Here is a 22,007-nt window from a genome sequence, read left to right as displayed (position 1 = left end):
AAGAGCTCTATCTAACTCTCTCATGAAAGCATCCAGAGAACCGTCTTCCACCGCCTTCTAAGACAGAGAATTCCAGAGATTCACAACCCTTTGTGTGAAGAAGTTTTTCCTCATCTCCGTTCTAAATGGCCTCCCCCTTATTCTTATACTGTGGGCCCTGGTTCTGGACTCCCCGGACATCGGGAACATGTTTCCTACCTCTAGTGTGTCCAAACCCTTAATAATCTTATATGTTTCAATAAGATACCCTCTCATCCTTCTAAACTCCAGAGTATGCAGGTGAGAAGCGAAAGTTATCTTTAAAGAGAAAAGTTATTTATACGCACCACCCTCTGTGTGGAAAAAGTTGTCCCTCAGGTTCCCACACAGATAGTGGTGGGTGTATGGAACTCTTTTCTTTGTGTGAACTATCAATCTCTCGTGATACTTTCTTTTCATGATACGATATGATACGATAGAAGTTTATTTATCCCAGGAGGGAAACTGATCTGCCAACAGTCATAAAAAACACCAAATACATGAAATTTGAAATCAAAGTGACGAGTGGGAAGGATTGGGGAAGTGCAAAGATAAAGATTGGGGGGGGGAGGGAGTCAGTCTACCCCACGACAGAAGGGGGAGGAGTTGTACAGTTTGATAGCCACAGGGAAGAAGGATCTCCTGTGGCGTTCTGTGCTGCATCTTTGTGGAACTAGTCTGTTGCTGAAGGTGCTCCTCAGGTTGACCAGTGTGTCATGGAGGGGGTGAGCTGTATTGTCCAGGATGCTCCACATTTTGAGGAGCATCCTCCCCTCCAAGACCAACCTCCCATGAATCCAACCGCCCCCAGGACGGAGCCAGCCTTCCTGATGAGTTTGTTAATCCTATTGGATATGCAGGGAATGGAGGGACACACTAGAGGCAGGAAAAGTGTTCACGATGTTGGTGGAGTCCAGAACCAGGGGCCACAGTTTAAGAATAAGGGGTAAGCCATTTAGAACAGAGACGAGGAAACACTTTTTCTCACAGAGTTGTGAGTCTGTGGAATTCTCTGCCTTAGAGGGCGGTGAAGGCCGGTTCGCTGGATACTTTCAAGAGAGAGCTAGACAGGGCTCTAAAAGATAGCGGAGTCAGGGGATATGGGGAGAAGGCAGGAACAGGGTACTGATTGGGGATGATCAGTCATGATCACATTTAATGGCGGTGCTGGCTCATAGGGCAGAATGACCTACTCCTGCACCTATTGTCTATTGATATGGATCACGTGCAGGCAGATGCGATTAGTTTAACGGCATCATGTTTGGCATGGACATTGTGGGCCGAAGGGCCAGTTCCTGAGCTGTGCCAGAGGCAGGTACATGGAGCCCCTGCATGTTGGAGCCAGCCCACTTGGCATGCATGAGTTTGTTACGTTGTGGAGAATTGGCACTAAATAAATAGTCCTCTCTTGTTTTGAGCAATATTTGTCACAGCATTAGGTCCAATTGTATAATGCACTGAAGCCTTGTGTCTGTCCTCTGGTTGTATTGTGGGATTTGGCAGTTATTGTCTATAAATCTTTCATTGGACCCTTGTGTTATAATAGTTCTCTGCCGGTCGGTGTTGTATTAAAGTAGCTCTGGGTGATTATTATCAGCAGCAACCCTGCCATGGCGTCCCTCTCTCTCAATTTTACAATTGTTGCTTGATTAATATCTTGTTTCATTCTGCTAATCTTTAACCAGTTATTACCAATCTCTGCCACCATGGTGAAAACCATTTCTGGTAATCCCGATAAACAAACGTTTATGGTTTTATTCTCCACGTGTTTCTGCTCCCTTCTCTGGTGATGTTGTGGCTTTTATTTGTTGGTTCATCTCCGACTCTGAAATGATGTGGTGCGTAAACACTAACATGAGCTTGTTGGCCTGAACAGCCGCTGATGATCGATGTTAATGTTTTGTGGAGAACATGTAGCGCACCGGGGACTTGACTGTAGATTCCACACTGTGGGAGCAAATGGAAAAGCCACGTGTTGTCGGAGTCCAAAGTAAGGGACAATTTATTAAAACTGGTGCACACCAGGAGAGCAGTCAAAGCTGATCGCTGATCCATAACTTGGTACAGCTTTTACATTCTCAGCTGACAAGATTATACACAAACTTGATTAGCAGTAAAACCAGTCTTAATTACAGAACAGAGGTTACAGAAAGATTCAATAAGGTAACAAACTAGGTCGTGCTTACAGAAACAAAAGTGTGAAGGTGCGGAATGATACGACAGCTCCACCATTGAACTAGATCAAGAGGGAGAGGGGACAAGTATGTAAGTATTTGACCAATAGCATAGAGGGCTATGGGCCATGTGGAAAACTGAGATCTTAACCATTTCTGGTCATCCCTACTGCAGTGAGGTACAGTGAAAAAATTCTTGTTCCGTGCTATCCACTCAGTGGAAAGACCATACATATTACAATAGAACCACCCTCAATGTACAGACACAGGATAAAGGGAATAATGGTTAGTTCAAGATAAAGTCCAGTAGATTAAAGGCAGTCCAGGGATCTCCAGTGATGTAGATAGTAGCTCAGGACCACTCTCTAGATGTTAATAAGATGGTTCAGTTGCCTGGTAACAGCTGGGAAGAAACTGTCCCTGAATCTGGAGGTGTGTGTTTTCACGCTTCTGTACCTCTTGCCCGATGGGAGAGGGGAGAAGAGGGAGTGTCCAGGGTGCGACTGGTCCTTGATTATGCTGCTGACAGCATGAAGTGTAGATGGAGTCAATGGAACGGAGTTTGGTTTGTGTGATGGTCTGGGCTGCGTCCACAATTCTCTGCGATATCTCACGGTCATGGATGGAGCTGTTCCCAACCCGTGCTGTGATGCATCCTGATAAAATGCTTACTACGGCGCATCTGTAGAAGTTGGTGAGAGTTGTTGGGGACATGCCGAACTTCTTAAGCCTTGTAAGGAAGTAGAGGCGTTGGTGTGCTTTCTTGGTCGTTGCTTCAACATGGGTGGTCCAGGAGAAGTTGTTGGTGATTTTCAGCCATCTCTACTGTGGCACCGTCAATGTAAACCGGGGGATATGTACATCTCCTTTAAACTTTCCCCCTCTTAAAGCCATGCCTTCTCGTCTTTGACATTATCTTTGGGGATAAAGGCTGTGGCACATTTGTTTAACGAGGATCTTATTAAAGACCCCACGTAGAACAGCAGTGCCTCTTTAATAAGTTACTTGCAAGCAGTAAGCTTTTTTGGAAGTGGATGGGAGACTTGGGGCACTCAAGTTTGCAGCATTAAATGACTGCTAATTCATTTAGCTTGTTCACGAGGTGCAAATTGTTACAGCCTGACTTTCACAAATAAAATGCATTCCCCCCCCCCCCCCCCAGGGTTGGAGGCCCACAGGTGAGCCGCTATGGGTCGACTGACACAGTCAGTGCCCAGGGCCTGGCTCCCAGAGGGGGCATGCAGCACTGCATTGGTTCTCAGCACGGCCTGTTACACCCCCTCCAGCCAGCCTCCCTGAAGCTGCCTTCCCCACAACGCACAGCTCCCCTTCTCACTGCCAACTCAGCCAGCTGAAAGGCTGTTTTTTTGGAAAGCTCCCTTATTCAACTTGAGTTTGGCGCCAGAGAGACCCGGACCACACTGAGCTGGACTCCAGCTTGGGAAGAGGCGGAACAATAACCCTCTTATCCTCACCCATTTCCTGAAAACAAACACAATCTCTCTCTCTCTCTCTCTCTCTCTCTTTCTTTCTCTTTTCTCGTCATTAAGCAGCTCACCCTCACTGCTACTTAACTGCTGGCCATAAGCGTTCCAATGCCATCACTTGCAAACCTTTCAGTATGCACATTAACCCCTTCACACCACATTACTGAGCAGTCTTGTTATTGTATTCACTCATTACAAGCCAGCATCACTGGTGAGGCTGGCAGTAATCAATGATAATCACGTGAGCCTAGCAGGCGGTGGACCAAGTTATGAAAGCTGGGCTTACGAAAGCTGGGCTTACGGCCTACTGGTCGGTGTGAACCTGACAGCGTGGTTTTGACACAAAATGCTGGAGTAACTCGGCAGGACAGGCAGCGTCTCTGGAGAGAAGGAATTGGTGATTCAGGTCGAGACTCCTCCTCAGACTAGAACTTTGTTGGGATGGAATTTAAGCTTTACTAGACCAAGTGGGACCCATTGGGGGGGGAGGAGGCCTGCTGCGTCACACACACACACTAACCACCCACCACACACACACACACGCACTAATCACCTTCCACACACACACACACTAACCACACCCCTTGATATTATATTAATATTATTAATTCGCTCCTTTTACCCCATCCCCCGCCCTATCCACTCATGCATAGCCCCCAACTCGCAGGCACGGGCAGAGAGCAGAGGCAGAGGGCAGAGGCAGCGGGTAGAGGCAGAGGGTAGGGACAGAGGAGCAGTGGGCAAAGGCAGAGACAGAGGGCAGAGCAGAGGACAGAGGCAGCGGATAGGAGCGGAGGGCCGAAGGAGGGCGGGGGCAGAGGGAGGGCAAGGGCAGTGGGCAGAGGCATAGGGGGCAGGGGTGGAGGCGCAGAGAGGGAGGGGGGTAGAGTGAGGAGGCAGAGTGGAGTGGGGGGGAAGGCAGAGAGGGAGCGGGAGGGTGGCAGAGAGGGAGGGGGGTAGAGTGAGGGGTGGGGGGGGGGGGGGGGGGGGGGGGCGTGCGGCGTGCGGCGTCACAGGGGAGGACTGGTTCCCGAACGCAATGCTTCCTCACTTTCAGACATTTTCAGATAAGGCGATTTGGACTCCATGGGAAATATCTCGACCGGAATATGTGAAAGTTTTACCATTACCGCCTCGTTTTTTCGCAAAGATCCGATAACACATAAATACACAAATAAATAAATACACATCCAAGATCAGAGTTTTAAAAGTATAGAGATCCTGAAATCACATGTCCACACCAGGATCACATATCCCTTGATTCCGGTAGCCCAAAGAGCTCTATTTAACTCTCTCTTGAATCCATCCAGTGAATTGGCCTCCACTGCCTTCTGAGGCAGAGAATTCCACAGACACAACTCTCTGTGTGAAAAAGTTTTTCCTCATCGCTTGCCCCTTATTCTGAAACTGTGGCCCCTTGTTCTGGATTCCCCCAGCATTGGGAACATGTTTCCTGCATGTAGCGTGTCCAATCCCTTAATAATTTTATATATTTCTACAAGATCCTTCTAAATTCCAGTGAATACAAACCCAGTCGCTCTCCATTCTTTCATCATATGACAGTCCCGCCATCCCGATAATTAACCTCGTGAAACTGCATTGCACTATCTCAATATCAAGAATGTTCTACCTCATGTAACCTGTCAGCAGCTGGAGAGAAAGAAACCCATTCTTCTCCACTATCACTGTCTAAAATATAAAATCTGGATCAAGAGATTACGCCTAAGTTACTTGACTGGCCATGTTGGTGATCCTGTGTTAACTAAATCTTTATCTAGTCCCGTTGTTCAGACCACTTGTAAAAATGGAGTGGTGTTTGCTAGTTTGGCTCGTGTGTTGTGAAGCAGAGCGGGAAATACTCACATTCAATTCCTCTTCTGCGGTGACCAGATCAACCAATGTCTGTATTTGTAAACCAGCATCCGCAGTGCCTTGTGTCTAGATCAACATACGTCAGACTGCCAATGGCATTGAGTCCAACCTACCTGTCCGATACCTTGTGCATCAGGGTACTGTCCACTCAGCATCATCTAATGCCCAGGAGAGGTGAAATGCCAGGTAAATCCCTCTCTCACCCTTGCAAGAACTAAGCTAGTCCAGGAAACTAGGCGTCTTGGCAGAAGTCCCAACTGGAAACGTCGCCCATCCACTCATTCCACAGATGCTGCCTGACCTGCTGAGTTCCTGCAGAATCCAAGATGGCGTCCAGGCCAGGCGACTCTTTGTGTGCTGGTCACATGGTGAACCTGCTATCATACATTATAATCGCGACACTCTAAACATCTCTACGTCTTGCACTAAACGTTATTCACGTTATTCCCATTCATCATGTATCTGTACGCTGTGGGTGGCTCGATTATAATCATGCATTGTCTTTCCGCTGACTGATTAGCACGCAACAAAAGCTTTTCACTGTACCTCAGTACATGTGACAATAAGCTAAACTCAAACACAAACCCAGCACTTTGTGTTTTACCTGAGTTTCCAGCATCTGCAGTAGTGTTGTCTCCAGAAAACCACTTTGAGGCATTAAATAGGCACATGGGAATGCAGGGGTATGGATCACGGGCAGGCAGAGGAGATGACTTTATCTTAGCATCACGTTCAGCATGGACATTGTGGGCTGAAGGGCCTGTTCTCTATTTGGGACTGACCTATTGAACAAAAATAAGTGGTACAACATCCTTGAATTCTTCTTTTCACGCCAGTGAAACCTGGTGTGGGCAATATATCATGACAATTAATTGTTTTCCTTAAAGAAGATATCTTTTATAGTGAGGGTCTCATGTGACATCCTAATCCATGGACATTTGTATTTAGGCCAGTGTCGTAAGCCAGTAACTTGGCACAGAACCTAGGTGGCAACGGGTGGCTTTGGAACTGTGTGGTTTATTTACTATTATTCCCATTTAATTGCCATTTATTACAGAAAACGAAAGTTGTGGCATTTGCCCAAAGCTTGTTTTAATAACCAAAAATAGACAGATTTTGCCAAACAATGATAACAACTCAAAAAACACCCTGGAAGTGAACCAAAAGTGAAAAGAAATGCAAAATCCAAGCTCGACTCATTTTACAGGGTGACTACTTTTACAAGAGTGAGCGCAGTTCAAAACTATTTCATTTTCTGTAGAGCTTAAGGTCATGGAAAGAACTGCAGCAATGTGAATCTGTTTCTCTCGTTGTCAGCCACAAGGCAGCACATCTCTCTGGCAGTTTCCTTGCAGGAGTTGGCAACGTTTGAGCAGAGGCCTGAGCTGGCTGATCTCATTCTGGAGACAATGCTTAGGCTGATGCAATTGCTCCCAGCTGGGCTGAAGCATCCACAATGATTAGCAGGTGTTGCCGTTCAGCCTGTATGTGTGTGTGTGTGTGTGTGAGTGTAAGTGTGTGTGTATGTGTGTTGCTGATGGGTATATCTGCTGGCAAGTAGTTAGACAGTATTAATCAACTTGTTCACGAGTACTCACTGAGGCAGAGCAGCTTCCATCATCTCTCTCAGGCTAACATCCCCTACATACAAGCTGAGGTCTGCGGTAGTCAGGCTACGCCTCACACATGTCCAACACCAGACGTAGGCTGGCATGGTGGAGGAGCTGTGGAGTTGCTGCCTCACAGCGCCAGAGACCTGGCTTTGATCCTGACTACGGGTGCTGTCTGTGTGGAGATTGTACCTTCTCCCCGTGACCACACAGGCAGGGTTTTCTCCGGGAGCTCCAGCTTCCTCTCACACTCCAAAGATGTACAGGTTTGTAGGTTAATTGACCGATAAAATTGTCAATTGTCCCTAGTGTGTAGTATCATGTCAGTTTGCGGGGTGATCGCTGGTCGGCATGCACTTGGTGGGCCGAACGGCATGATTCCACACTGTATCTCTAATGTGAAGCCTAAGCAGACTTCCAAATGGCCAAGCCATGCAGCATCCTGATAAACTTTTTCTGCAACCTCTCCAAAGCCGCCACATTCTTCCTGAAACAAGCCAACCAGAGTGGCCTGCAATACTACACATGTGGCCCAAACAAAGTTTAATGAGCATCAGGGGCGCCAGGGAGATGGCAGCCCTGCCGGCCGTCTGTTCGTTTTTTCATCTTTTTGTTATTTTTAGCGTTTGTTAAAAGTTTGTTTTCATGTACTTCGGTTTGTTTTATGTAGGGGGAGGGAAAAACTTTTTTCCAGGTTCTTACCTTCCCGGAGATGTGATCAGAGGGCGGTGGAGGCAGGTTCTCTGGATGCTTTCAAGAGAGAGCTAGATAGGGCTCTTAAAAATAGCGGAATCAGGGGATATGGGGAGAAGGCAGGAACGGGGTACTGATTGGGGATGATCAGCCATGATCACATTGAATGGTGGTGCTGGCTCGAAGGGCCAAATGGCCTACTCCTGCATCTATTGTCTATTGTTTATTGTCAGGCAGCATCTGTGGAGAACATGGATAGGTGACGTTTCACAGAGTGCTGGAGTAACTCAGCGGGTCAGGCAGCATCTGTGGAGAACATGGATAGGTGACATTTCACAGAGTGCTGGAGTAACTCAGCGGGTCAGGCAGCATCTGTGGAGAACATGGATAGGTGACGTTGCGGGTCGGGACCCTATTTGGGACTGATTATAGTGATTGTCTCACACCTTCAGACTTTTGATCTCTGGCCTTTGTCCATCTTCTGTCAGTCTTCTGCTATTCTGCCTAACTGATTTAAGAACTTTTAAACCGTCCCCCCTTAACATTTCTCCCTGTCACCTCCCAAAGACATGCAGGTTTGGAGGTTAATTGGCTTCTGTAAATTGTAAGTCATCCATGGTGTGTAGGATAGTGCTCGTGTGCCTGTTGCCATGGGCTCGATGGGCCAAAGGGCCTGTTTCCGCTCTGTTTCTCTAAACCTGTATCAACCTATTGCCTGCCAGGCTGTATTCCACCATAATCAGTCTGGGGAAGGGTCCTGACCCGAAGCGTCACCTATCCATGTTCTCCACAGATGCTGCCTGACCCGCTGAGTTACTCCAGCACTCTGTGAAACATCACCTATCCATGTTCTCCACAGATGCTGCCTGACCCGCTGAGTTACTCCAGCACTCTGTGAAACGTCACCTATCCATGTTCTCCACAGATGCTGCCTGACCCGTTGAGGTACTCCAGCACTCTGTGAAACGTCACCTATCCATGTTCTCCACAGATGCTACCTGACCTGCTGAATCACTCCAGCACTCTGTATCTCTCAATGTTCATACCACTGGGTTGTCAACTCCACAAGCAGAATATGAGGTATTGTTCCTCCTGTTTGCATGTGGCTTCACTCTGGCAATGGAGGACATAGCCAGCTACTAACTGCCCCTCAGCAGATGTCTGGTTCACCAGTGCCGCTGCTGGGGAAGACCTGGGATGTTTTGTAGGTGCACCCTGACCTACACGTCTCTCGATGAAGTCGGCTTCGGCTGCGGCGTATCCATTCATGTCCATGGAGAGTGGGGAAGATCATGTGCATTCAATCAAGCCCCAACCATCGTAACATCACTGATGTAGTCAAATGCCATAAACATTTCCTACGGGGTGGGAGATTGCAGCCTTCACGTGGTCTGCCCTGTTTCAACGAATGCAATCAACCTTGCGTGCACAATCAAATAGAACAAGTTGTCCTACACCTTTGGGCTGTGCACGCCACACGCAAGAAGAACATTTCCTACTGGCTCTGGTGTAGATTTCATCTTTAAAAGGCCAGAAGACAAATATACAAATGTTCTCTTCCACACTGCTGCAAAATGCCACCTCTCAGCAGCGACAGGCCATGTCATTGGGTATTTTTAAAGTGGGGTTTGACAGGTTCTTGATTAGTAAGGGTGTCAAAGGTTACAGAGAGAAGGCAGGAGAATGGGGTTGTGAGGGAAAGATCGATTAGCCATGAATGAATGGTGAAGTAGAATCCATGGGCCGAATGGCTTCATACTGCTCCTATGACATATGAACATGACAATTTGAGAGAAAAAAAATACACTCAAATTTTCTCGATTAAGCATAAATCTGATTAAGGGTTTATACCGAGAAATGTGAAGTGTTGCATTCTGGGACATCGAACAAGGGCAGGACCTACACAGTGAATGGTAGGCCTCTGGGTAGTGTTGTAGAACAGAGGGATCTAGGAGTACAGGTACATGGTTCCTTGAAGGTCGAGTCGCAGGTAGATAAGGTGGTCAAAAAGGCTTTTGGCACTTTGGCCTTCATCAGTCAGAGTATTGAGTATAGAAGTTAGGTGGTCATGTTGCAGCTGTATAAGATGTTGGTGAGACCACATTTAGAATATTGTGTTCAATTCTGGGCACCATGTTATAGGAAAGATATAGTCAAGCTTGAAAGGGTTCAGAAAAGATTTATGAGGATGTTACCAGGACTAGAGGGTGTGAGCTATAGGGAGAGGTTGAGTAGGCTGGGTCTCTATTCCATGGAGCGCTGGAGGATGAGGGGAAATCTTATAGAGTGTATAAATTCAAAAGAGGAATAGATCGGGTAGATGCACAGAGTCTTTTACCCAGAGTAGGGGAATCGAGGACTAGAGGACATAGGTTCAAGGTGAAGGGTAAAAGATTTAATAGGAATCCGAGGGGTAACTTTTTCACACAGAGGGTGGTGGGTGTATGGAATAAGCTGCCAGAGGAGGCAGTTCAGGCTGGGACTATCCCAGTGTTGAAGAAACAGTTGGACAGGTACATGAATAGGACAGGTTTGGTGGGTTATGGACCAAGCGCAGGCAAGTGGGACTAGGGTAGCTGGGACATTGTTGGCCGGTGTAGGCGAGTTGGGCCGAAGGGCCTGTTTCCACACTGTATCACTCAATGATTCTATGACTGAGATGAAATGATCAAGAGATTTGCAAAGATAGATGCTGAGGAATCTACATCCATTAGTATAAGAAAACAGAAGAAATGTTCACAGAGTTAGTATTGGAAACTTGCACAAGAGGGAAATCAGAAAGGACTTTTTTCCATAAAGAGTTGAGTAGAAATTTGATCTGCTCCAATTAACTAGCTTTTTGCCCTGTTGACTGTGGATGATTGAAGACTGAGGCTTGGGGATAGAGGCTGGCTGGTGTTTAGTTGCTGGTTGAAGTGAGGGCCATTGTGTTGGATGTCTGCTGCGTTCCCTCCTGATACTCAGCTCCATCAGTTTCAGTGGGCAGCGCCTCTTTCATGCTGGCAATGAATGATAAGTTTCTTCCCTGAAGAGTTTTGCCGTTAATCAAAGGCAAACGGAGATGAGTGATGAATTGGCCAAGCTGGACTTGGAACAAACTCAAGGACTGTGACTTACCACTGTTCCTGCACGCGCACTTCACAAGCTGCCCCGCTGAGTCCCAGTCCGATGGCTGGCACAATTACTCAGCAAAGTCATTCTGGAGCATGGTCGAAAACAAAATTGATAGAGGCAATTTGTTTTCATTTGACAGGTCAAAGCTGGTTAAAAGTTGAGCACTGCTGAGGTGATACTGGATGTTGTTAATGTGAGTGTTTAAGAAGGAACTGCAGATGCTGGAAAATCGAAGGTAGACAAAAATGTTGGGATAGACAGCAGCATCTATGGAGCGAAGGAAATAGGCAATGTTTCGGCCCGAAACGTTGCCTATTTTCTTCGCTCCATAGATGCTGCAGCACCCGCTGACTTTCTCCGGCACTTTTGTCTACCTTTGTTAATGTGAGTGATGGATGCGAGTGTTGGGAGAGTTGCACACAATAGGAATGGACTCCTGACAATGCTGCTATCTGGTGGAAGCTGCAGTCTCCGGACACTCTGCATCCATAACTGTGCTTTGGTTTTTCACAGAACTGTATGGTTTTGATGTCCTGATTGACTCCAACCTGAAACCCTGGCTGCTGGAAGTGAATCTTTCTCCCTCACTGGCCTGGTAAGTAAGCTATGAGCGCTGTCTTTGTTCATTCAAGTCCCAGCTTGAAAACACTGGGCGATTCAGCAAAACAAACACAGTCATCCTTTCTGCTCTGGACTGACGAACAAAAGTCTCCTCTTTGTTGCCTTGAGCCGTCCCACGAGCTGGGAATAGCTTGTTTTCATTAAGAGGCAGTTAGTAGCGTCCAACAGTGGAAGAAAAACACATCTAGCATTATGTACGAGGAATATAGAGCCTACAGCACAGGAACAGGCCCTTGGCCTGCAATGTCTGTGCAGATCATGAATCTAAGACCAACCCTATCTGTCTCCACGTAATCACATGCCTCCATTCATACATATCCATGTGTCTATCCAAAAGTCTTTTAAATGCCACTATTGTCTCTTACGTAGACACAAGGAACTGCAGCTGCTGATTTAAAAATAAGACAGAAAGTGCTGAAGTAGCTCAGCCAGTCACGGCTCATCTCAGGAGGACATACATAGGCAATGTTTCAGGTCGGGACGTCTGGTGAGGTTTCTGACCCAAAACGTCACCTATCCATGTTCTCCAGAGATGCTGCCTGACCCGCTGAGTTACTCCAGCACTCTGTGAAACATTACCGATCCATGTTCTCCAGAGATGCTGCCTGACCCGCTGAGTTACTCCAGCACTCTGTGAAACATTACCTATCCATGTTCTCCACAGATGCTGCCTGACCCGCTGAGTTACTCCAGCACTGTATGTTGCATGTAACATTATCCCCAGTCTTGAGGTACCATAAGGTGCCAAAATGTATGATGCTGATGCAGGTTTATTCCTCTGTGTGTGAAGCTGATGTGTACCTATTGCTGAGAGTGGTTCTGGACTTTACTTTGAATCACACCTGCTCACTACCTGACTCTTCCGACCTTGCTCCAAACGCTGAATTTCTCTTTTTGTCTCAATAGTGATGCCCCTTTGGATCTGAAGATCAAAGCCAGCTTGCTGACGGATATGTTCACGTTAGTGGGTGAGTGCATGTGTGGGAGGAAGGGAATCAATCCCTGCTTCACATTTTAAAATGCATTGATTCTCGAGCTGGAAAACTACGCTTTCAGAAACCTTGGGTAGACAAAAATGCTGGAGAAACTCAGCGGGTGAGGCAGCATCCATGGAGCGAAGGAATAGGTGACGTTTCGGGTCGTCTCGACCCGAAACGTCACCTATTCCTTCGCTCCATAGATGCTGCCTCACCCGCTGAGTTTCTCCAGCATTTTTGTCTACCTTCGATTTTCCAGCATCTGCAGTTCCTTCTTAAAAACTTTGAGAAACCTTGGTTGCTTTTCATCCGGTATCCTATCTGACTTCAGTTTCAGATTCAAGCTTTATTGTCATTGTGCAGTGTACAAGTACAGAGACAATGAAATGTAGTTAGCATCTCACCCAGAAGAGCGAACATAGAATAATGGAACAGTAAAATATATATATGTACACCGAGTAGCAGTAGTGCAATTTTTCTGGGGGAAGGAGTGTCCGGGGGGGGGGGGGGGGGGGGGGGGGGGGGGGGGGTGGTGACTGGCAATCACCAAGGTGCAGAGTTAAGTAGTGTAACAGCCGCAGGGAAGAAGCAGCTCCTGAACCTGCTGGTCCGGCAACGGAGAGACCTGCAGCACCTCCCGGTAAACAGTCTGTGGTTGGGGTGAGAGCAGTCCCTGACGATGCTGCGCGTCCTTCGCAGACATCGCTTGCTCTGGACAGACTCAATGGAGGGGAGTGAGGAACCGGTGATGCGTTGGGCAGTTTTCACCATCCTCTGCTGTGCTTTCCGGTCGGAGTTAGAGCAGTTGCCAAACCATACTGTGATACAGTTAGTAAGGATGCTCTCGATGGCGCAGCGGTAGAAGTTCACCAGAATCTGAGGAGACAGATGGACATTCTTTAGTCTCCTCAGGAAGAAGAGACGCTGGTGAGCCTTCTTGACCAATGTTGAGGTATTGTGGGTCCAAGAGAGGTCATCGGAGATGTTGACCCCCAGAAACCTGAAGCTGGAAACACGCTCCACCTCCGTCCCGTTAATATGGATGGGGGTGTGCGTGGATATGTGTATATAGCAGCCCATTTACATGTAGAGTCATACAACATGTAAACAGGCCCCTCAGCCCAATCCCTTCATGCCAACCAAGATGCCCCATCTAAGCTCATCCCAACATTTGGCCCATATCCCTCTAAATCATTCCCTATCCATGTTTCTGTCCAAGTGTCATGTAAATGTGGTTATAATAATACCTGCCGCAATGACCTCCTCTGGCAGCTCGTTCCATACACCCACCACAAAGTTGCCCCTCAGGTTCCTCTCTCACCTTAAGCCTTTGTCCTCTGGTTCTTAATTCCTCTATCCTGGGTAAAAGACTTTGTGCATTCACCTTACTTATTCCCCTCCTGACTTGACACATCTGTGTAAGATCAGCCTCCTACACTCCAATGGGACCCTGGTCCACCCAACCGCTCACTAATGTGGGCCTAAAGTGACTGCGCTCCAGGAGGCTCCAAAACATCTCGAGTTGTGAAAGTCACTCGATAAAAACCAACTGTCCTCAAGTGACAATTTCAGATTTTATACCACAGATCTCGACGACCAGAGGACATAGGTTGAAGGTGAAGGGAAAAAGATTTAATAGGAATCTGAGGAATAACTTTTTCACACAGAGGGTGGTGGGATGTATGGAGCAAGCTGCCAGAGGAGGTAGTTGAGGCTGGGACTATCCCATCGTTTAAGTTAGACAGGTACATGGATAGGACAGGTTTGGAGGGACATGGTTCAAGCGAAGGCAGGTGGGACTAGTGTAGCTGGGACATGTTGGCCGCTTTGTATTGTATTGTATTGTATTCAAATTTATTGTCATTGTCTCAATTAGAGACAACGAAATGAATTTTCCTTACAGGCAGTATCATAAAAATAAATAAATAATAAATAATAAAACATATTAAAAATAAAATTGAATTAAAAAAAGAAAAGCACAAACACAGAAAGTCCACGACACAACATAACACAGTGGCACCAAGGTGAGGAAGGCACCATAGTCCAGCCAGCCTCCCCTCTGATCTTCCCAGATGTTCATCCGTGGTCTGGGCCTTCCGAGCACCCGCAGTCGCCGCACCGGGCGGCCCGATGTTCAGGCCCTCTCGCCGGGCTGGTGGAACGCCGACGCTGATCCCCGACGGTGAACATCCTCCTCCTCAGCGGCCCGGACCTCCTGATCAGCCGCCTCCCGCAGCCGGAGTCCGCAGCTCCCGAGTCCGCAGGCCGAGCCGGGCGGAGTCGCAGGACCCCGCGTTGTTGATCAGCGCCGCCCGCGTTGGGAGCTCCGCAAACCGCAGCTCCATGATGTCGGTGCAGCAGGCCCAGCACTCCGGGCTCCAGACGGCGATCCCCGGTAAGGCATCGCCAGCCCCGCGATGTTACAGCGCTGTCCCGCCGCTGCTGGAGCTCTGGTCGATCCCGGCAGGAAAGGCCGCGCCAATCCAGTAGGTAGGCCGCTGGGGGGGTGAGGACGCGACTCGAATAATAGTCGCGTCCTCTCCAGGAAGCGACCGAAGGACGGTATCCCCCTTACCGTGCCCCCTTCCCCCACATAAACACATTTAAAAAAACATAAAAAACACACTTTAACATAACTAAAAAACCAAAAAAAACAAAAAAACAATAAGGGTACAGTGACAGCCTTGACGCTTCTGGCTAAAGCAGTGGCATTAAACTGTGCCGTTGCAAGCTTGGGCTACATACAATATGAGCCTTGATGCCCCTGGTTAAAATAGTGGGGCAGTGCAGAACTGTCTGGACCAAGGGGTTTGAAGGGGTGGATAAATGGCACGGCTTTTGTATTGTACAGTATTAAATGCACGGTTTATTGGAGTGACTGATATAAACAAAAGCATGTGAATGTTTACCGAGCAAGGAGAATAGTAAGATTAAACGAGAACTTACCAGTTTGAAGTTTGATCTTGATTTTATGAGGAGTTACGATGAGCGATTACGTGAAGAAGGGCCGTCCGTCTGCGTGCGCGTCAAACTTCAAAGCAGCGGTGTTAAATCACAGATAAAAAGAAGACCTGAGAATAGTAAGATTGAAGAAACTAGAACTTCCATGTGACCTTGATAGTATGAGGGTGGGAGCGGTGGGCACGTAATCGCTCATCGTAACTCCTCATAAAATCAAGATCAAACTTCAAACTGGTAAGTTCTCGTTTAATCTTACTATTTTACTTCGGAGTCACGTGAGTGACTACGTGAAGATTTCAAAGCTCTGTGATTTTACGCCGGTTACGAATCCAGGCGTCACACACTAAATGGATTGACCATGGATGCGTGTAATCATTAAAGCATTCAGACATTACGTAGTTAAGTAAGGACACTGATGCTTTAAATGAAAGAAAAGTTTTTAAAAACTAGTTTCCCCTCCCAACCTTGGGGGTAAACTATGGGACAGAACTTAAAATGGTACGTGCAAACACCCCCAGTCCGGTAATAGGTTTGTTATAAAACCGGTGGACCGTTATTTCATTCGTCCATCCTGCAGCCACTAGGATGTTGTCAAGAGGCACGTCCATTGCTCTTGCTGCCGACGTAGATGCAGCCCTGGTGGAGTGAGATTTAACCATATGAACGTTCACTCTGTTACCTCCATTACCCCCTTTGACCATCTGGAAATGGTTTGTGTTGACACCTTCTGGTCTGTTCTGAGCCTCTGGTTCTCCGTAACTCTCAGATAGTGGTGTTAGTATGTTACCACACACACAAACGTAGGTCCTCTGGATATGCCAAGAACTGGATCTCCATCCCTGGCATTCCTGGCCTGCTATGTTTATATCAGGTTCCTGATTACGAATGTTATGTTGTTCATATTGGTGGTCATGTGGTCCAACCGTAGTTTTTGCAGTGCCTGGACTCTTTGTCAGCATACCACCTTCAGGGTTAGTTATAGGCGGTCCCCACTGTCAAAGTAGGGTTAGTACCACGCTCACATCCCATGTCCGTGAACCTTGGTCTTAGAGGTATTAGATTGTAAATTCTCTACATGAATTTTGTTGTAAAGGGGTGCGTTCCTATTGACCTGTGCCCTGCTAGCAGCATCAGATAGGAGGAAAGTGCGCCTCTGGCACTATTGATTGCACTATAACTTTGTTTATAGTTATAGTACAGAGTCGATAGGAAACTCCAAGACATCTGTTACCCGAACTGTGTTGTATTTGTTCGGACAGTCCTATGCCTTGAAATGGCCTCCTCAGAATCTGCAGACCAACAAGTTAATACGTTCGTGTAGTGGATGATTACTCCCTGTAACTGGGTTCACTAGGAGGTCCCTGCTCTTGGGTACAGCCATAACTGGCTGGACTATAGTTCCCAAAATTTTTGGGGACCAGGCTTGAGTAGGCCAATCTGGCACTACCAATATGCCTGTGGCTTAGTCTTGCTTGATTTTGGTCAAGCATTGGTTTGTGAGACAATTTTGCGGAAAGCATGCATAAACAATCCTCCCCAATTGAGGGAGAAAGCATCCACTGCCTTTGTTCCTGGATCCTGCTTGCAGGACACATATCTGGGTAACTGATGGTTTAGTCTAGATGCAAATAGATCAAATCTGGTATGCCAAATCGTGTAGTTATTTCGTTAAATACTGCCTGATTCAACATCCATTCTGTGTTGTTATTAAACATCCGTGATCCAGCATCTGTCAACGTGTTATATCTACCTCGTAGATTTCCCAAATATTCCTCTTGATACACCAGTGCCAAATGAGGTTCGACAATCTATCGTAAGATACAGATTTTATACCACCCTTGTTAGTGGATATGTGCCACCGCAGTGGTGTTATCAATCTGAATTTGAACAAGCACCGGTTGCATATTGCTACAGAACCCCTTGAGTCCAAATTGTGCCCCCAACAATTCTGGGTAATTGATTCCATGTGTTGGGGAATTACAGACTCCTGCTCATTCCATCTGCCCCCACAGCTCTAGACTGTGTTAGTGGCTCCCCATCCTTAGCCGCTAGCATAGGTCTGAAGAACCCTTGATGGCTTTCAAGCAAATTTACTTTGAGCTTTCTCTCGTTCGTTATCCACCGTAGTTATTCAACAAAGGCCTCTGCTGGCAATCCATAGTTTTGCCAATTTTGCCTGCATGGAATCTGAGTGTTTGTTCCTTTGCTCGCTGTAATTCTGGTAATGCAAAGGCCGTACGTACTGCTGGAAATGCAGCTACTATTTGCCAATTACACTCGCTGTTTACCTGATAGATGGCTAGTATTTGACTATCAGGTCATAGCAGGCTTGATTAATATAGTCGTTTGCCCCTAGGCAAAGTCACCAACATATTTACTGTTTTTGATAGTAAATTCTAGGTAATCAATTACCCTTGTAGGTGTCAATTTTGATTTAACTGGATGGATGAGGTAACCAATTCTATCAAACAGGGTTTTGGTTTGCTTTGACTGATGCTTCTGCCAATTCTTGGTGCCTCCAAAATGAAATTGTCCAAATATGCCATTACTATGTGGTTCTGAGACCTTTGTGGACCCAGAATTGGTTTCCGTAGTTTTGTCAATAGTCTAGGAGCTGATGTCAACCCATTTGGCAGATCCATACTATCCAGTTAAACTTCAAATATCTCCTGTTCTTAGTGAATAGACACCGAATAGTATGCATCTTTGAGGTCGATGCATGCAATGTGACCATTTTATAGGAAGCTCCTATAAAACAGTAGTTAGACCGTAACAAAATTACTGTTTCTAAAAGTCTATACTGCACAAATGAGTTAAACCTGGATGAAGTGACATCCTCCATCTGTCACATGTCCTGAATCGCAATCCTGCCCAAAATTACTGGGCCTGCCTCGAAGACAATTCCAGTCCGAGTTCCAAGTCTGCTTGGAACCTGTGTATGTTGTGCAGTAAAATTATCACGTTATTATCTGGGGGTTTTTTTGGGTTTTTTTTAAACCAGTTCTGAAATTTCATGTTATTGTCATTTTGAACAAGAACACAAGAGTAAATTACCAACATGTAACTGCTCCACAATCCCTTGTTTCAGTAAACCCAGACCCACCTACCTCCATGGCTACCGGTGGTCTTGTGGTAAGCCCAAAGGCCCCTGATGCGAATTCCTTTTCTCTCCTGATTGGGAGTAGGACTGGTAAGGAGTGTGGATTCCATGTTTCTCCCGACCTCTGCTTGGGTCTGGTCTGAAAACCTCATCATACTGAGCCTGCCTTGTAGGACAATTCTGGCCATTATTTTGAGTCTGCCTTGAAAGACGACTCTGATCGTATTTCCGTGCCCAGCTTTCAAGCTACCACCGGATTCAGTGAACCGCCTATGCGGATATTCTGCCAACTGCTGGCTCTTGAGGCCATATGCATGCTTCAGTATGTTCATACTTTAAATTCGAGATCAGTTACCTACTGATCATTCACACTCCCCTCCACTGAGAGTGAGGTTCGTAGGCAGCCCTGAAAACAGGTGCTGCCGCAGGCCCCTGAGGATACCTGTGCTGACATGGCCCTTGCAGTGGACCTAAATGAGATTCTAGCTTTGGTCAGACTGAAATGAACCATGAATGCTCCTCTCCTCAGAGCAGGAGACATTTGTGCAGCCCTGAAAACAGGTGCTGCTGCCTGCGGGTTCTCCATAATACCCGGGCTGTCAAGAGCTAGATTCCATCCAGGGAATCACCTAGTGGAACCTGGATGATTGCAGAAGCACTTATTTTCTGTTTGTTTGTATGGAAGCTTATTATTCCTTTTATGTAAAGCATTTTGGTGTTGACTTAAACAGTGCAATATAAGTAAAACTTACTTACTTACTTCCTTTCTTCTGCTTGTCCCTGGGAAGGTCCCCCCCCCCTCTTCTTTGTACTCTGATTCAGAGTGGTTTCTTCCACATGTAGTTCCCCCTCCAATGGGGAAGACATTGGGCTGCCCCATGTGCGAGGCTCCCGGCACCGGCACTGCTGTAGGCCGTGCTGATACTGCTCCCTCCTTTGGAGCAGATCATTGTTGGAGCAACTTCTCCATAAGTTGCTCCATATGGGAGAAGTCGTCCTCAGACGCTCTCCGTTGAGGGAGGGTATCCCTCTTCCCCGGACTCATCTGAGTCAACGGGTTAGTTTAGACTTGCGGGTGGCATTACGCCCCGCAGTACAACCATGGAGCTCCTGCTCCCGCGCAAAGTCTCCTGCCGATTCTGCTGTCGGCGCTAATGTCGGGAACAAGACCGTCACCCGCTATTTGGAAAGCTGCGGTCTTCGGCAGCCGACATCCCCGCGGGCCATCTCCTCAACATCTGGGCTCTGAAAAAAACTTCAAGCCCGAAAGAACGCAGGTAAGTGATTTAACTTTCCTTACTTGCTCATCCCGACGGCCTGGGAGGACTCAGTGCCTGCCAGTCCGTCGTGCGTGTTGCGTTCAGACATAATGACGCGCACGCAGACGGACGGCCCTTCTTCACGTAGTCACTCACGTGACTCCGAAGTAAAATGTCTTTTAGCAGCTCGCTGCATTGTAGAAATTACACAAATTAATCCGAGCCTGATGTAACAATTGAAGGGTACAGATGCCTGCAGCACTTGCTCATTGTCTCAATAAATATGTGCACCTCAAGAAGACAGCTAATTTAGTGGATAGATTATGGGGCTTTTTGGGGGGGGGGGGGGGCGATGTACCCTATAATGGAATGAGTAACCACGGTGATGATTTATGGTTCTGACCCTGGCCCAAGAGGAGGTTCAACAGCAATAAGAATAATGGCAAGGGGTCACAAAATGACATGTTCAGTCCGATTATACTCGGTATAAATGTAAATTGTCCCTAGTGTGTGTAGGGTAGTGGTAGTGTGCGGGGATTGCTGGTCACTGGTTTCCGCGCTGTATCTCTAAATTGATCGTGAGTACCACGCTACAGTGAAAAGCACTGTTTGCCACGTAACCAGTCAAATCATACTGTACGTAAGTATAATAAACCGTGCACAAGCACAATAATTAGTGCAAAGAGTGCAGAATATAGCATTACAGTGTTATAGCGTCACATAGAGAACTGCAGGTTAAAAGAACAGCAAGCTCCACAATGAGCTAGGTTGGAAGATCGGGACTACACCAAGCATTTGCGTTGATAACATTAGGGAAATTAGTCACGAAAAGCTGGAGTAACTCAGCGAGACAGGCAGCATCTCTGGTGAGAAGGAATGGGTGACGTTTCTGGTTGAGACCATTCTTCTGACTAGTCAGGGAAAAGGGAAACGAGAGATTTAGATGACGATATAGAGAGACAAAGAACAATGAATGAAAGATATGCAAAAAAGTAACAATAATAAAGGAAACAGGCCATTGTTAGCTGTTTGTTGGGTAACGGTTAGAGTTAGGAGCAGAACTGTTCCAGAATCTGGTGATACATGCTTGCAGGCTTCTCCTGTATCTTCTGCCTGACAGGAGCGGCAAGAAGAGGGAATGACTGGTATAAATGGTCCTTGATGATGTTGGCTGTAAGTTGGATCAATGGGGAAGTGATGGACTGGGTGACGTTCACAACTTTCTGCAATTTCTTGAGGTCCAGGACAAGTTGTTCCCAAACCAAGTTGGATCATATCATACATAAGTACATACATATATCAACGTAGTACAAAAGAGAACAAAATAAATGTCTATAAAAGTGTGTAGTGTTGCAGCAACAGAGGTGCAGATAAAAACAAGTGCAAGGGCCACAATTCGGTAGGTTGGGAGATGAAGAATTAATCTTACCACTTTGAGAGGACCATTCATTAGTCTAATAACAGATGAGCGGGATAACATGGAACTAGTGTGAACCGGTGATCGATGGTTGGCATGGACTTGGTGGGCTGAAGGGCCTGTTTCCATGCTTTGGAATTTATATTGAATCTGGATGGAGCAGCAGAAGCTGCCCCCCCTTGTGGTCTGTCCAGGTAATTGCTGGAGAAACGAGGAACTGCATATGCTCTTTTACAAACAAAGACACAAAGTGCTGGAGTAATTCAGCGGGTCGGACAGCATCTCTAGAGAACACGAATAAGTGACGTTTCAGGTAGGGACCCGAAGAAGTCTGCAGAAGGTTCCTGACCCAAAGCGTCACCTATCCATGTTCTCCACAGATGTTGCCTGACCTGCTGAGTTACTCCAGCACTCTGTGAAACGTCACCTATCCATGTTCTCCACAGATGCTGCCTGACCCACTGAGTTACTCCAGCACTCTGTGAAACGTCACCTATCCATGTTCTCCACAGATGCTGCCTGACCCGCTCAGTTACTCCAGCACTCTGTGTCTTTTTTTCTTGTAATTGATGCTTCCAAGCCAGAAGTGACTTTTGCTCCCGTTGTACATTAACGTTATAGGGCAGCATCACCCAGCACATCAAACTAAGTCTGGCCTCTCCTCTGGATGACTTATTGGAACAAATGAGCACAGCTATTAAAAG

At 46.9% G+C, this 22,007-nt stretch overlaps 1 protein-coding gene across 4 annotated transcripts in view; it reads left to right on the top strand.

The window, feature by feature from the left end:
- The window catches only part of ttll5 (tubulin tyrosine ligase like 5), a 163,618-nt gene that overhangs the window by 40,712 nt on the left and 100,899 nt on the right, over positions 1-22,007 (top strand). For all 4 annotated transcript variants that reach the window (XM_033027477.1, XM_033027476.1, XM_033027473.1 and 1 more), the window contains exons 13-14: positions 11,482-11,563; positions 12,496-12,557. In XM_033027477.1, coding sequence (XP_032883368.1) covers positions 11,482-11,563; positions 12,496-12,557 — 144 coding nt within the window. The remainder of the gene's footprint in view (positions 1-11,481; positions 11,564-12,495; positions 12,558-22,007) is intronic.

This window comes from Amblyraja radiata, chromosome 9 (genome assembly GCF_010909765.2).
Source record: "Amblyraja radiata isolate CabotCenter1 chromosome 9, sAmbRad1.1.pri, whole genome shotgun sequence".
Taxonomy (NCBI): domain Eukaryota; kingdom Metazoa; phylum Chordata; class Chondrichthyes; order Rajiformes; family Rajidae; genus Amblyraja; species Amblyraja radiata.
This window is presented reverse-complemented; position numbering and strand designations above follow the sequence as displayed.